At 37.7% G+C, this 13,357-nt stretch overlaps 1 protein-coding gene across 1 annotated transcript; it reads right to left on the bottom strand.

Annotated features, from left to right (window-relative positions):
- Positions 1-4,175: 4,175 nt before the first annotated feature.
- On the bottom strand, positions 4,176-13,332 carry LOC139944475 (phosphomannomutase 2-like). The gene is made up of 7 exons (XM_071941499.1): positions 13,153-13,332; positions 11,503-11,694; positions 10,265-10,356; positions 9,229-9,328; positions 8,349-8,424; positions 7,581-7,693; positions 4,176-6,812 (listed from the first exon to the last, which is right to left on the bottom strand). Exons 1-7 carry the CDS (start codon positions 13,216-13,218, stop codon positions 6,705-6,707), a joined length of 747 nt encoding a protein of 248 aa, XP_071797600.1. The 5' UTR covers positions 13,219-13,332; the 3' UTR covers positions 4,176-6,704.
- Positions 13,333-13,357: the final 25 nt, after the last annotated feature.

The raw sequence follows: 13,357 nt of genomic DNA, 5'->3' as shown, positions 1-13,357 counted from the left end.
ATACTGAAAACTGAAAGCTTTAAAGCCTACACCATGTGCATCATGGGTATTTATGTCATTACCTCCATGATGGTCGTTGTCAGCCCATGGTCAGCCCTTGTACTCAACAAAACTTGTAACTCTCAGTATGCATGTTTGGCTCTGCTTAACGCAGAATCCCGCTAAGATCACTCTCTGCTTACCTGCAAGCGCAAAGTTTCTGCCTAAGCTGTGTAAGCGCAGAATTCCTAGTAACACATGTACGTGGAGTGCACTTGTAAGCGTTAAAGCCAAAATTCCTTGCTAACCCGTTAAATATGCTTGACATGTAAGCATGAATTCCCTGCTTCCGCAAGCGCAGATTCTTTGCTTACGAGCCATGAATTTGGGCCCTGGTCTTGTGAGAATAATTCTTGGCCATTAATCATTTTGAGCATTAGTCTTATAGATTTTCCTCTCATATTCAAGCCCTGATATGACATTCATTGCAACTGTTCTCATTTAGAGTGTACATCAGGTTTTCCTACATGTACCTGACATTTGCTGCGTTTCCTTTAAACAATAATTTGATTCAACACAGGATGTTGTGCTTCAAATGAAGTTATAAAACACTCTCCTGACATTCAGATTAATTTCTGACACAGTTGTTTGACCTTTAACAAAAAGTCAGTTAAAGTTTCAAATACATGTAGAAAGTGTAAGTAAATGCACTGGTTGACGTTTTGAAAAAGGTGCTATACGTGTATTATGTGTCTATATCCAGTATATTTTGTGTATTGCCTGTTGCCATGAATTTGTATACTAAGCTGTATGTAAAGTTCAAGTTATTCCCTTGTCAACTCTTTGAAGAAAACGGAAAATGTCAAACTCTATTTTGTGATGTACTTATTTTGCAATAAATATAGTCATTATTTGAGTTGTGGGCTAGATAGACCTTTATCACGGTGTGGTCATCTTGATTTTACTCCATTTTAACTCATTGTAACTCATTGTAACCAAACTGAGGCTGGACGAAATAATAGTCTGGTGCTGCCATGCACAATGAATGTTAGCATTCATTACTGTTATTGGAAACAGGGAACATGACCAAGATGGTGACAGCGTGTTAAAGGTCTATAGCTCTAGTTGGGTAGAGTACGGACACGTTAATTCGGAGGTTGCAGGTTCAAGTCCTACTCTAGTAAATGTTTCTTTGTTTAACCCAAAGTTTATAATAAAAATGTTTCACAACTGAAATTACCATGACTCACTTAGCTTTTTCTAGGTCTATGTCTATGGATTCACATAACAATTTGTATGTCTTGAAAAGAAAACAAAAAAGAAAACAAGACAGTGTGACTTTGCATCTTATATTAAAACTATATATTCCATTTGCAAAAAGTTATTCTGATTTGATCAAAAGCAACAGTTGGTATCGAACAAAGGTTGTATAAGGACATGTATGGTCAATGACATAAGTAATAAATGTAAAGCTACACCTAATGTGCATTTATCATGTTAAATATTGTGTATATTAAAGTACATTTGTATCACATTCATGTTATAAAGTTTATGTATATTTCATGGAAATAAACATTTGGGCTTGCAAATGATTGTAGTTTGTTTTATGAGAAGTCATTTGGGAAGATGGTTTGTAAATGACTGTAAATGACCCATTTTTGGTTGAAGGCTACTGGAGTAGCTTTCCCTGCAACTGCTACAATAAAAAAAGTAGTTAAACTCTTGCAATGAATTTTATGGTAAATTGTAGTTATCAGTCGAAAGGAATTCGTAGTATTTCAAGACTCAGTGATATGTCAAATTAGCCAAGCATACTTGTGGTGCATTCACTTGCTACTTTTCCAGTAGCCATGGCTGATAACAGAGTTGATACATCAACAGGCAGGTTGGTCGAGCAGTAGCAAAACATTTAACCATGTTAGTATATTATTAGCAGTACCGGTGGGATTTTATGTCTCTCCACAAATTCAATAAAATTACACACCAAGAGCTATTCTGCAAACTTCCAAATAAGAGAAACGCGTCCCATGATTGGTTGATTTGTCGGCTAATTCAGCATTGTTTTAACCATGTGTAGGAAAGGTTGCAAACTGTGACTGCATGATTTGGTTCAACCCCAAATCTTTTCAAATTTACTCGGTCAATTTCCCTTGTGGTTTATTTCTTGTTGAACTGTGGCTATCTGTTTTTAATCTGCATTTATGGGTGCTTTAGTTTTCCCAAAACTGACTAGGCCATTATAATATGCAAAGTCAATATCAGTCAATATATGACAATGGTTGTCTTGGCTCAGTGTGAAGCTTATTGTGTTCCGTGTACATCAATCGCCCTAGTTACAGCATAGGTTACAGGTGTTTGGTTTCTCAGAAGCCTAAACTGGTGATATTCAATTTTCTGAAAGACTTTACTAAAAATCCTTGGTGTAAGTCTTCATGTTTGCGTACATCTTCATGCTTAAATCTTCTTGTTTGTGCGCCAATGAAAGCCAATTCATCGGGCCATCTTCATATTTCCTGATACAAATAAACAGACTCGGAAACCCACCCAGTACAAAGTCCTTTCACTTGCACATATTCTGGAACAATTTTTATTATGATTGAGTGGCAGTCCAATGTGGCGTGTCGTGTTCGATTGGTTAGCACTGGACTCAAGCTCTGATGTTTCTGATCAGCAGAGTGTGGGTTTGAGCATGGAGGTAGAATTAGTGAGTCTGGGTCATGACACTCGAGTTCTTAAAGCAAGCCACTTAACCTGGTGCTTCTTCCTTCGGATGGGATGTTAAGCCAGAGGTGATATGAACCAAGTACACTTATAGGGTTTGTGTTACCCAAGTGTTCTGGCAGGGTTGATACTGAATGCGCTGCAGCACCTTGTCATGCTTGTAAACCCTGGGTGTTATTCTTGGACAGCTAACTGTTGTATATGGCTTAACTAGCACCCTTGAGCAGAGATAAAACCACCAACATAGGACTAGATAGCTCATGTAAAACCTGGAGGTCAATGTTTAGATCCCATTCTATAGTATTTTAGTCAAGTTTTTCTTTGTTCAACCTCGAAATTAAATTTCATTGATTTCATACAGGGATAAAGAGTAACATTTTGGTTTTGCCCTTGCGTGATTTTACATTGATTTGTGGTAGCACCAACACCAACACTGTCGATTAGGATTCAAACCTATGACTCCTTATTCAAATCTAGAGCACATGTCTAGACCAAAAAGCATGCCTGTGTCAAGAGTCCAATTGGAAAAATTGAGCCAGTCGGGGATGTCATCCTGAGATAAGCCTCTACAGTCGTGGATTGATGCCCTATTGGTTTCAACAGGGCCTGATTTCATCAATTTACTCCTTGGCTGTCAGTGCCTGGTTTTTGTTTGCGTTTTGAACATAAAATGCCCTGCTTTTAAAGCAGTCAAGTCTTTCTTACACAAAAAGGGAATGTTGCTACCTTGGTAGGCTTACATCCCAAAGTGAATGGTATTTCTTGAGTGGTAATGCCTTTATAAGTGATAACTAGTATATTAGGCTTGTACGTGTACATATATGATCATCATTGACGACACTTTTTGGTTCACAACAAAGATTGTACATGCACGAAAATGCCGCCTTCATAATGCAACCTAGACACTTATGGAGTTTAATGTCTTAAAATGCTTAGCATAGAAAAATGTTGCTTTGTCAAGAAAGATTAGCAGCCAAACAGAAAACTATGTACTGTTTTGACTGTGTTTTGTTTTGCACAGAAGGAAAATTTACTCAGCCCCATTTTTTGCTTTACAGCTCAATGAACTTTGACCCAAGATAGAATAGGTAAGGTGTGAACAAACTCACACACCCTGTGAACAAAACTCACCACCCTGTGACCACCACCCTGTGAACAAAACTCACCCCCCCCCCCCCCCGATAACCAAACTCACCACCCTGTGACCACCACCCTGTGAACAAAACTCACACACCCTGTGAACAAAACTCACCAACCTGTGACCACCACCCTGTGAACAAAAACTCACACACCCTGTGAACAAAACTCGCCACCCTGTGACCACCCCCACTCTCAACAAAACTCACACAGCCTGTAAACAAAACTCACCGGCCCACCCTGTGAACAGAACCTCAGATTTAAGTAAATGATTTGTAAATATTTATTCACCATTTATTTGAGAAATCAACGATTTACATTGAACACATACATAGTACTTGAGGAAGTAAATGGTTTATTTCATGATGTAAACAAAAATAATAACTTTTAAAAACCTGTATCAAAATTCTTAAATCTCTACAATTGCATAAACAGCTAAACCAAATTAAAAATACAAATGAAAGTAAATTGTTTAGTCTATAAGTTAATTAACCTTTCAATAATCATCTATATATATATATAAACAGTTGGAAAACTAAACTGATTTTTTAAAATTAAATTTAAATATTGGTTTTCTGTATAGAATAAGTTTTCCATGTCCCAACTACATGTGCAACTACATACCCATCCACCCATACAGGAACAAAAGAAAGACAGTCACCGTAAATTTGTTTTAATCCTATGAATATGTAGATGTACACAATAAAACAGACCTATGAGAATTCATTTCAAAAGGTGTTCTTAATTTGTAAATATCACTGAAAATTCAGAGCCAAATAAATGTCCATCATTTTCCATGTAGGAAGAATGCACAATCTGCAAAACAACACCGACAGTAACGCTTCTCAGATTAAAATTACAATCGAAAGCTACTGTACATGTAGCGTATAGATAACTTAACATATACGTTCGCTTCAAAGTGTTTTTTTCTGAAAACAAAGAATTATTTAAGTGCTGCCTTTTTATGAATTTGTCTGTAATGGGTAAACATTAATAAATGATGAACATAACAATCATGTGGAACAGCTCTCCAATTTACATACTCACAACGATCATATTTTGACGGCACACAGCACCGTCTATCCACAATTAATTTGGTCCAATATAATAACGCTCTAATTGTCTGTCTATCTTACCCGATGACATAATTTTGGTTTGCAGCAAGTTATGTTTGTTTTTTTGGCGGAGAAAAGCAGCAAAATATCAAGTAAATCTATATTTTCATAGACGAATCTTATGAACAGTTTGCCACACACTTCAATTCACGTTATTTCCTACTAATCTCTGTAGTTCATTTTGAAAACTTTACGTCACAGACCTGAAAATAAAGGAGCTGCTAATAGTATAAAAATCTACAATTAAATTTTTAAAAATATTGCTTATAAGACACCAAGCCTTTGTGAAAAAAAAATTCTAGCACCACTTCGTAACCTTTTGAACTTGGCCAAACAAAAGATGGTGCAACAATAACCTCAACCAATCTTCAATAACAACAAATTATTTTATAGTGAACCAGGTTTGAATCCCACCCAAATGATTTGCATGTGAATTTTGTTAAAAGAACTTGCATACACATCTGTGTACACAAAAACTGGCTAAGCACAAAACACAATTTGGCCAAGAATTTGCTGATGCAACTTTTTAAGTTAAATGTTTTAAAAACCCATTATTTATAAAAAAGAATATTGTTGGAATGATTGTACTCTTTTGAAAAAAGCTGATAGAACACTAAAGCAGAATGAAAATACCCCAAAAAGGTTCTCAATTTGACTTGTTTTCTCCATTATTCACTTCAAGATTGATTTGGCAATTTTAAACAGTTGATGATTATACAAGAGCTGTCCAATGAAAAGTTTATTGTTTATTAACAATAAAACCAAGATCGCCCTTCCATAGTGAAAGTCATTGTACATCCGTTTGTAATTAAAAATAATTTTGGGGGTTGAACAAAGAATTGACTGGAGTTGGATTCGAACCAACGACCTTGTGGATTAACGTGCCTACGCTCTACCAACTGAGCTATCTAGCCCTATATTGGCGGTGTCCCTATTTTGTCAGAAGCCATACAAGCGTTGTAATTAAAAATATTAAATGTATTTCACACAAACACTTTGACTGAGTTCAGGGTGCAGAGTTTACCCAAGAGCGCACAGATGTTTCAAATCGTGTAAATTAATGCAGTAGAAATGTTAAAATAAGCAAACAGTACATACAGAGCTGGATATGTTGAGTTGGGTGCTCTGTGCTTGTTCAACCAGGGCCACAAAAACCATTTAACTTGAAAATGTCAGTCCACAGACTTAATTTTTCCATTCGTTCTAGTTAAAAGTTTTAGTTTTCTCATATACGTTGAATTCAGTCAACCTAGATTGATAACTGGCTTCTACCAGTTAGAGAAATGACAAAGTTTGTGATGCCATTTTTATACCAGTACGTAACACAGCACATGATCAATAAGCAAATAAGGTCTACCATGATTGTTCAGGTCTTGAACTTCGCTCTAAAAGGGGCTCGGCAACTTCCCTCTGGTAACAGGCGCTTTACGAGAAAAATGTCAACTTGTGTTGGAACTTTGCAAAGGGCACCACAGCAAAAGCACTGGACACCCTGGCAATTGCTAGGGGCACTGTGAGTCCTATTGAAGCTTGTTTGTTTGTAGTGGTCTTTAGGCAGGATTATACAGGAATGTCTGGAAGAATAATACGATTGCGTGAATCATCTCTCTATACTTGCAGTAAAAGACTGCTGGAATTCTCTAGCTGGTTCACTGTTGACGATTGCCCAATGAAGCTGATTCTTATGGTAGTGCCCAGCCGTTTGACTAACATTAGGTTGAGCCATTAAAACAGAACCAACGGCAATGATAATCAATTCATTCCTAAGAGTTCAGAAACTTGTTTCTTTGTATCTTCTGGGCTGACGACTTTGTGTCCAATAGTCCTGGGGTCGCTGTAAATCTCATGGTCGTTACCTCCCTGTAAGAAAACCAAGAGATTTGGTTTAACTCTTCAGAGTTCTCTTTAGTTTTTTGTTTTTTAACTGTGGGCATTCTGGACCCTTTTGGAAGTTTGGCTGAAGTATGCTGAATTGAAACAAGGTCTTTGGAATGTTGTTTATCTTGGTTTTATCATGTTTTTGTATTTTGCGTTAATTTGCGCATATTCTGAAATTTGAGTGTATCGGCATGCAATTCACACATGTATGGGCCCGATACACTAACTTGTGAATGGGGAGGACCCTGTTAATGTTTTCTAAGTCAGTTGACCACTTGGCTAGTCATGCAAAACAACCCTACTGGTTTTCAGGGTTGGAGGAAAAGCTTTTTTTCACATGGATGTGGCATAACATCGAGTAGAGCTTGCATCTCGGCCAAAATCCTTGGGCCACCCATTCCCAACGTTAAATAAAACCATCCCATGGCCACTTCCACTGACAATAGACACTCTCTCCCCCGTCCCCCGATTTATGATGACTGGAACGCAGAAGCCCGTGCAATCAGAACCAACAGTGAAAGGGGGCAGGGGGGCCTACGAAATATGGCCGGGATTGTAGAGCTGACATGAATTGGTTTTGTTTTTGCTATTGTAATGAACTTGCTTTCCAGATTCTGAGTCCCAAAGTAGAACAATTTCTTCCTTAAAACCACAGTTCTGCATGAGGCTTAAGATTGGGGTGGTAAATTGAACCAATGCTATCACATTTCAATAACTAAACTAAAACAAATGAAAACATTTACAACTGACCTTTTCAACTTTATCACCAAAAAAGTGTATTGTGTCAAAGTCATTCTCCACATACTGTAGACAGTATCTCTTATCCCAACCATCGGGATACGCATCAATGCTGATTTGACCACCTTCATAAAAGGACAAAATAACAAGTTTATTTTGTAAGAGACGTTAAATTTGCATTGGGGATAAAGAATATTAATTTTGGTTTTTACCCATACACCGATGTGTGTAAGCATTGTATACTCAGTACTTTTCCGAGGCCTGTGAAAGGCATGTTACTCAAGTTGGATTCGAACACACGACCACTGAAATTCTAGAGCAGTGTCTTGCAAACTAGACTACCAAGGTTGCCTGGTAGCATTTGGTTTTTTTAACATCCAACTTATACACCAAACCAATGCAAGATACAGAGGATTCTCTAAACTCTTTCAGTGACAAGATCGTACTATGTACAATATATTTTATGTATTCTGAAAGCAGCATAATTGTACATGTATGATTTTTGTTATGTCCTCAAAAAGTGTCATCAATTGTACATTTACGACCCATAAACATGTTATCACGAGAGGGCGTTATCACTAAAAAAGTAAAACTGTTGACTTAGGGATGTACCAATAGCATACTGAATGAGCGTTGAGTTATCAACCAACGATTTTTATTAAAAACTAACACTGCTCAAAAGAGATTTCTACATGGTGCTACATGAAACCTTACTTGATTGTGTACTCCCACCATGCAAAGTTTAAAATCTAATTTGTTTCATGTAATTAGTAAACTTACCAATTGAAAACACCCATCCATCAGCGCTAAACTTCTCTCTTAGACATTTGACCATATTTTCACGTATATTCTCCTCCTGTTGATAACAAAAGGAAACGGCAATAATGTGTGACAGGCAATTGATAATAAATGTCAAAAATCATTAGGCTCTGGGATCAATGATTAATACATGTCAAGTTCACACTGCATTGACATGCAAAGTTCACACTGCATTGACATGCAATGTGCACAAAGGTCACCCTACCGTAAGGTCACTGTACGTACTACTGGCCAGTACTGTAGCTCATGTAGTGTTTCATCTAGCAAGCTGCTCACCTGTCCAATATATCTTTATCATGCTTTATCATGGATAAGTATTGTGGGTGACTTGTCCTTGGGTGTTTAATTAACTTGCATTAGGACAGCAGACCACTGTTTAGGGGAAACACTGTGTAGAGCAATCTCTACCGTCATGAAAAGGTATCATACTTAAAATAGATTAGCTACATGCATTACTATTAGGGGTGTCGTGGCTGATAATGCTCCGAATTCAAGCTCTGCTGATTCTGTTCAGCAGAGTGTGGGTTCGAATCCCGATTGTGACACTTGTGTCCCTGAGCAAGACATATAGTTAAAACTATAATTGCCTCTCTCCACCCAGGGGTAAATGGGTACCTGTGAGGGCAGAGATGGTTCTTGTGATTGATTTAGCCTAGTAGCGCATTTGTTGCATAAGGCTGTATACTCCCCAGGGAGCTGAGATGGTTTAAGGAATGATTTAAGGCCCAGTGACCAGGGGTTGTACATGTAGTTTGAAGCGCTTTGGGACACCCTTCGAGAGTGAAAAGGCGTTACACAAAAACTTAATATTATTATCTACATGTATTACTATTAAGCTCACCTGATCAAGTTTACCAAACACATTTCTTTCTTCTTGCGAGCAACTTCTACCCACTGGACAAAAGTTTATCATTCCATTACGGAATTCTACAAACGTCCCTCTGTGGAGAGAAAATTACACACATGTACAAGAAATAGTCATAGAGGAAATTTTGGAGACTGTATTCATTATCCTGCCAAATGCAAACATAATGGAACAGATATTAAACAGTATCTTCTTCCATTTAGAAAAAAAAGGGCAACTCAAATCCCATACTCTGTTTCATTTAGCAAGATAGAGCACACAGAGTTTAATAGAAGGAAAGTTACTCTGTGCATAGTTTTGAGTCAAGTAATACAAACTCTTTGGAGGGAGTTGGCCAGGTAACCTTGCGCATAGATGAGTCAAGCTACACTAACCATTCAGCATTGAGTTTAAAACTAATAGTGGCAAGAAAACACCATCCATAATGAAGTCATATGGTAAAGCCAGTGCGCAGTTGAGTCATGTTATACTAATTGTTGACCTGTTGCCTTGGATCGGTCATAATAAACTGTTTCAAACACTTTTGAAAGACCAACTCGTCCGATTCAAGGCAACGCGTTCTTTTAAGCTAATAGTGGCAAGCTCTCCTAGTGCATAGTTGAGACTAGTAATACTTACCGTGTAGCAGGGAGCAAGGTTGGCAAGGTAATCTAGTGCATAGTTGAGTCTAGTTCATAGAAATAGAACCCGGAGAACGCTGAGCTCGACCACCCTCTGTGTTGTCTGTGGACGCGGCGTATCAATACCGCGCAATACGCGCGTATGGCAAAATTGTCATCATGTGACACGCACGTATGGCAAAATGTCGGCGCACATTGACCATTTCTAGTGTTTTCATAGGTCAATGATGATGTCATTGTATGGCAAAATTGTATGGCAAAATATTTTGCCATACACTCGTTACAAAAATGGCATGTGCACGTCCATAAAAATGGTCTCACAACGAAACCGCACGCACAATGAGACACTCAGCGTTCTCCTGGTTCAATTTCTATGGTCTAGTTATACTTACCGTTTAGCAGGAAGTTTAAGATTGGCAAGGTAACCTAGTGCATAATTGATGAGTTCTTGAAGCTTTTCCTCACCCATCTTCTTGATTAAACTCTGGAAAACAATGAAACACAATGAAACATCAAAAGAAATTTTCATTGAGATTTTTTAAAAGCAATTTTAATCCTAGCTTGCCAACCTGGACAATAAATGGGTCTGAACATCTGCTGACTGTTTTTCTAAATCAAGGTTTTTACAAGGGAAAGTGTAAAAGCCAAAATAAAAAAAAAGGTTATTGTACTTGAAAATATCATTAAAAAGGATACCTGTGTAGTGTACATGTATGCACTATGTGTACAAACCCTGCAGTAAGTCATGTTATGTACATGTACAATTAGTATGCAGTTCTGTCAAGGGATCTCGGTTCTAAATACCAATCCAATGCAAACATTGCTAGGCTGGCAGGCTATAAACTTGTGTACATGTACCCAGTATTATGAAAGCTTAAGATTTCCATAATGTCAACAAGAGTAAACCTACATATTGGAACACTGTACTTTTTGCCTATGTCTACAGGACCATGCATTTTTGGGCTCACTTTAGAAATCTAGGACAGATGTGGGTTAAAGATAGAAGTTCAGAATGTGTTTGAATAGTCTTGCTGAAAACTGCAGCTCTATGTATAGTGTCCATGCAATCTTTTCATTTCGTTCACAATTAGGCCTGAAGGTGTAATGTAGTCTTTGAACCTCCTCATTTTATGCAGAGTGGATTTTTTGGACCCACCAAGCTCATTGTGAGAACATGGAACACAACAGAGCCTTATTTGAGCGAGATCCATTGTCAAAAGAGAATTCCAGATGCACAAACGAATGTGAGAACAAAAGGTTTTAAATAGGATTTTATACATGGCGGAGCAAACCTCATACACTGTAGTTGTAGGAGTACACAAAGTAGTTTTATGTAAGGAGAAGCTATAAATAAACAGTAAACTTGCGGGTACAACCATGTGTAAATCTCTTAGGGTGAGTGCTGGCTCTGAGAAGAGCAGGTTGGGTCTCAACGTTTAAAACAGTATACTCTGCTCATCTTCGGGAGAAGAGTATACTGTTCGAAACGTCAAGACCCAACCGGCTCTTCTCAGATCCCTCACCCTAAGAGATTTACACATGGTTGTACCCTAAGTTTATTGTTTATTTATAGTTTCTCCTTATTTCTCCACACCATGCAAAGCTTCAAACAATTTTTAGTTTTACATACCATGATAGCTATTGTTTCTCCTTTTTTATACGCAGCCAGTCCATTTTCAGCAAATACGTAGTCCAATTTATTTAGAGCCTCCTTTCCTCCCATCTGCTCTGTAATCTTCTCTAGATCCGAACCTCCTACAAGACCACAGCAGACTTTCTTGTTGATTTGCACCATGAAATCAGCCATGTCATCCTTGATTACCTGGACAAATGATCGTTGATAGCTACAATTAGATAATAGTTCATTGTCCTAGGTGACCACAGCCACTAAAAGCCATTGGACCCTTTCCAAAAGAAAAAAAAAAGTTCTCAGATTTACAAATAATTTACAGGGTTTACAGAAGGTAATGGTGAAAGACTTCTCATGAAATGCTTTACTTTTTGAGAAAACGGTAAAACAACACAAATTCTCGTTAGCGTTAGCGTGTCATGACACGGCGAAATGCGCGGAAACAAGAGTGGGTTTTCCCGTTATTTTCTCCCGACTCCAATGACCGATTGAGCCTAAATTTTCACAGGTTTGTTGTTTTATATATAAGTTGTGATACACGAAGTGTGGGACTTGGACAATACTGTTTATCGAAAGTGTATAATGGCTTTAAAACACCAGAGGACCTGTAAAAACTCACTCTAAGTGGTCCGGCAGGCTGGCTACTACTACTACGTACATGTAGTACCTTTGACCATGGAGGTAGAGATATTTCTACCTCCATGCTTAGACCCAATATACATGTATTGGGGCGCTGTACTCCTTTAAAAAAAATATATATTTGTCATTGTACTTGTAGTTGTAGTACTACTCATATATGACCAATAATGACAAAAAGACGTACAGCGCCTCAGTAACTTGGTCTAGATCTACACAATGGAGCTTTTTATACACAGCTCCATGGTCCTACATTTCTAATTCCATGATACTGAAATGGACTAGTGGCAAACCCGACGGACCAATAATCATCTACCTCCATGACATAATAATGACAAGCAACTTGGGGTCCTGCTTGCTTATCAAAAATATCAGTGGAAAAGTTAGTGAGGGCAAACCCAAATAGTAAATTCAATTAGGAATCTATGACCGAAGGCAGTAAAGAGAGTAAGTTTGACTATAGTATAAGTCATATGATATATGACAGTTGCAATAACGTAACCCTCCTCCTGACAGTGAAGTGTAGAGGGGGTTATGTTATCGCAACTACTATGATTGATAGTATGGCTCCGATTTTCTCCTGGTATTTTGAAACTATAGAGCTCCTCAGTGGAGCCTTTTAAAACTGTATACAGGTACTTTTAAGGTCTACAGTGCCGTGGTATATATATGACTGATAGTGATGATACGAATTTATGTAAGATCCTTCAATGGTTGCATCATCAGAACAGACAAAACACTAGCCTAAATTGAACAATGAATGATCAAAAAGGCATTCCTCTGGACTTTCATTTCAATTTCAGTTATTTACAATAAATTTAATTTCTAAAAGCTTCATTGACAATCCAATCGCAGATCAACAAGACACTTCTTGTAAGTTGTATATTGTCAACATATTTTTGAATCCCATATTTTGGTTTTAATGAATTGAGTTGTTGGAAAAGTTTCTGAGAAAGAAATTCTGAAAAAAAAAAAAAAAACCGTGATTTATGAGATAAACCAGCAGTACGATACCTGTCTTGAAGCAGTCAGTGTGCCATCAACATCAAATAAAAGTAGCGTTCTCGTATTATTCTCCATCTTAAACAGAATGAAAAGACAACTTTATTTTATTACTTTTTTGTCAACTCTCTTCCGTAACTATCCAAACACATGCAGTCGTCGTGTGCATACGTGGCTTACGTGTGTTTTGATGTTGATAAACAAAGGCTCTTGAGGG

This window comes from Asterias amurensis, chromosome 11 (assembly GCF_032118995.1).
Source record: "Asterias amurensis chromosome 11, ASM3211899v1".
In the NCBI taxonomy this organism is placed as follows: domain Eukaryota; kingdom Metazoa; phylum Echinodermata; class Asteroidea; order Forcipulatida; family Asteriidae; genus Asterias; species Asterias amurensis.
The sequence above is the reverse complement of the archived record's forward strand: the minus strand, read 5'-3'. Positions and strand labels throughout refer to the sequence as shown.

Bases quoted from the DNA above. Each gene is read 5' to 3' on its own strand.
- LOC139944475 (XM_071941499.1), bottom strand. From the start codon at position 13,218: ATGGAGAATAATACGAGAACGCTACTTTTATTTGATGTTGATGGCACA. The intron at 8,425-9,228 runs GTGAGCTTAATA...TGTTATCAACAG, and splicing joins TGTTTGGTAAACTTGATCAG to GAGGAGAATATACGTGAAAA. The intron at 7,694-8,348 runs GTAAGTTTACTA...CCTTTTATGAAG, and splicing joins TGGATGGGTGTTTTCAATTG to GTGGTCAAATCAGCATTGAT.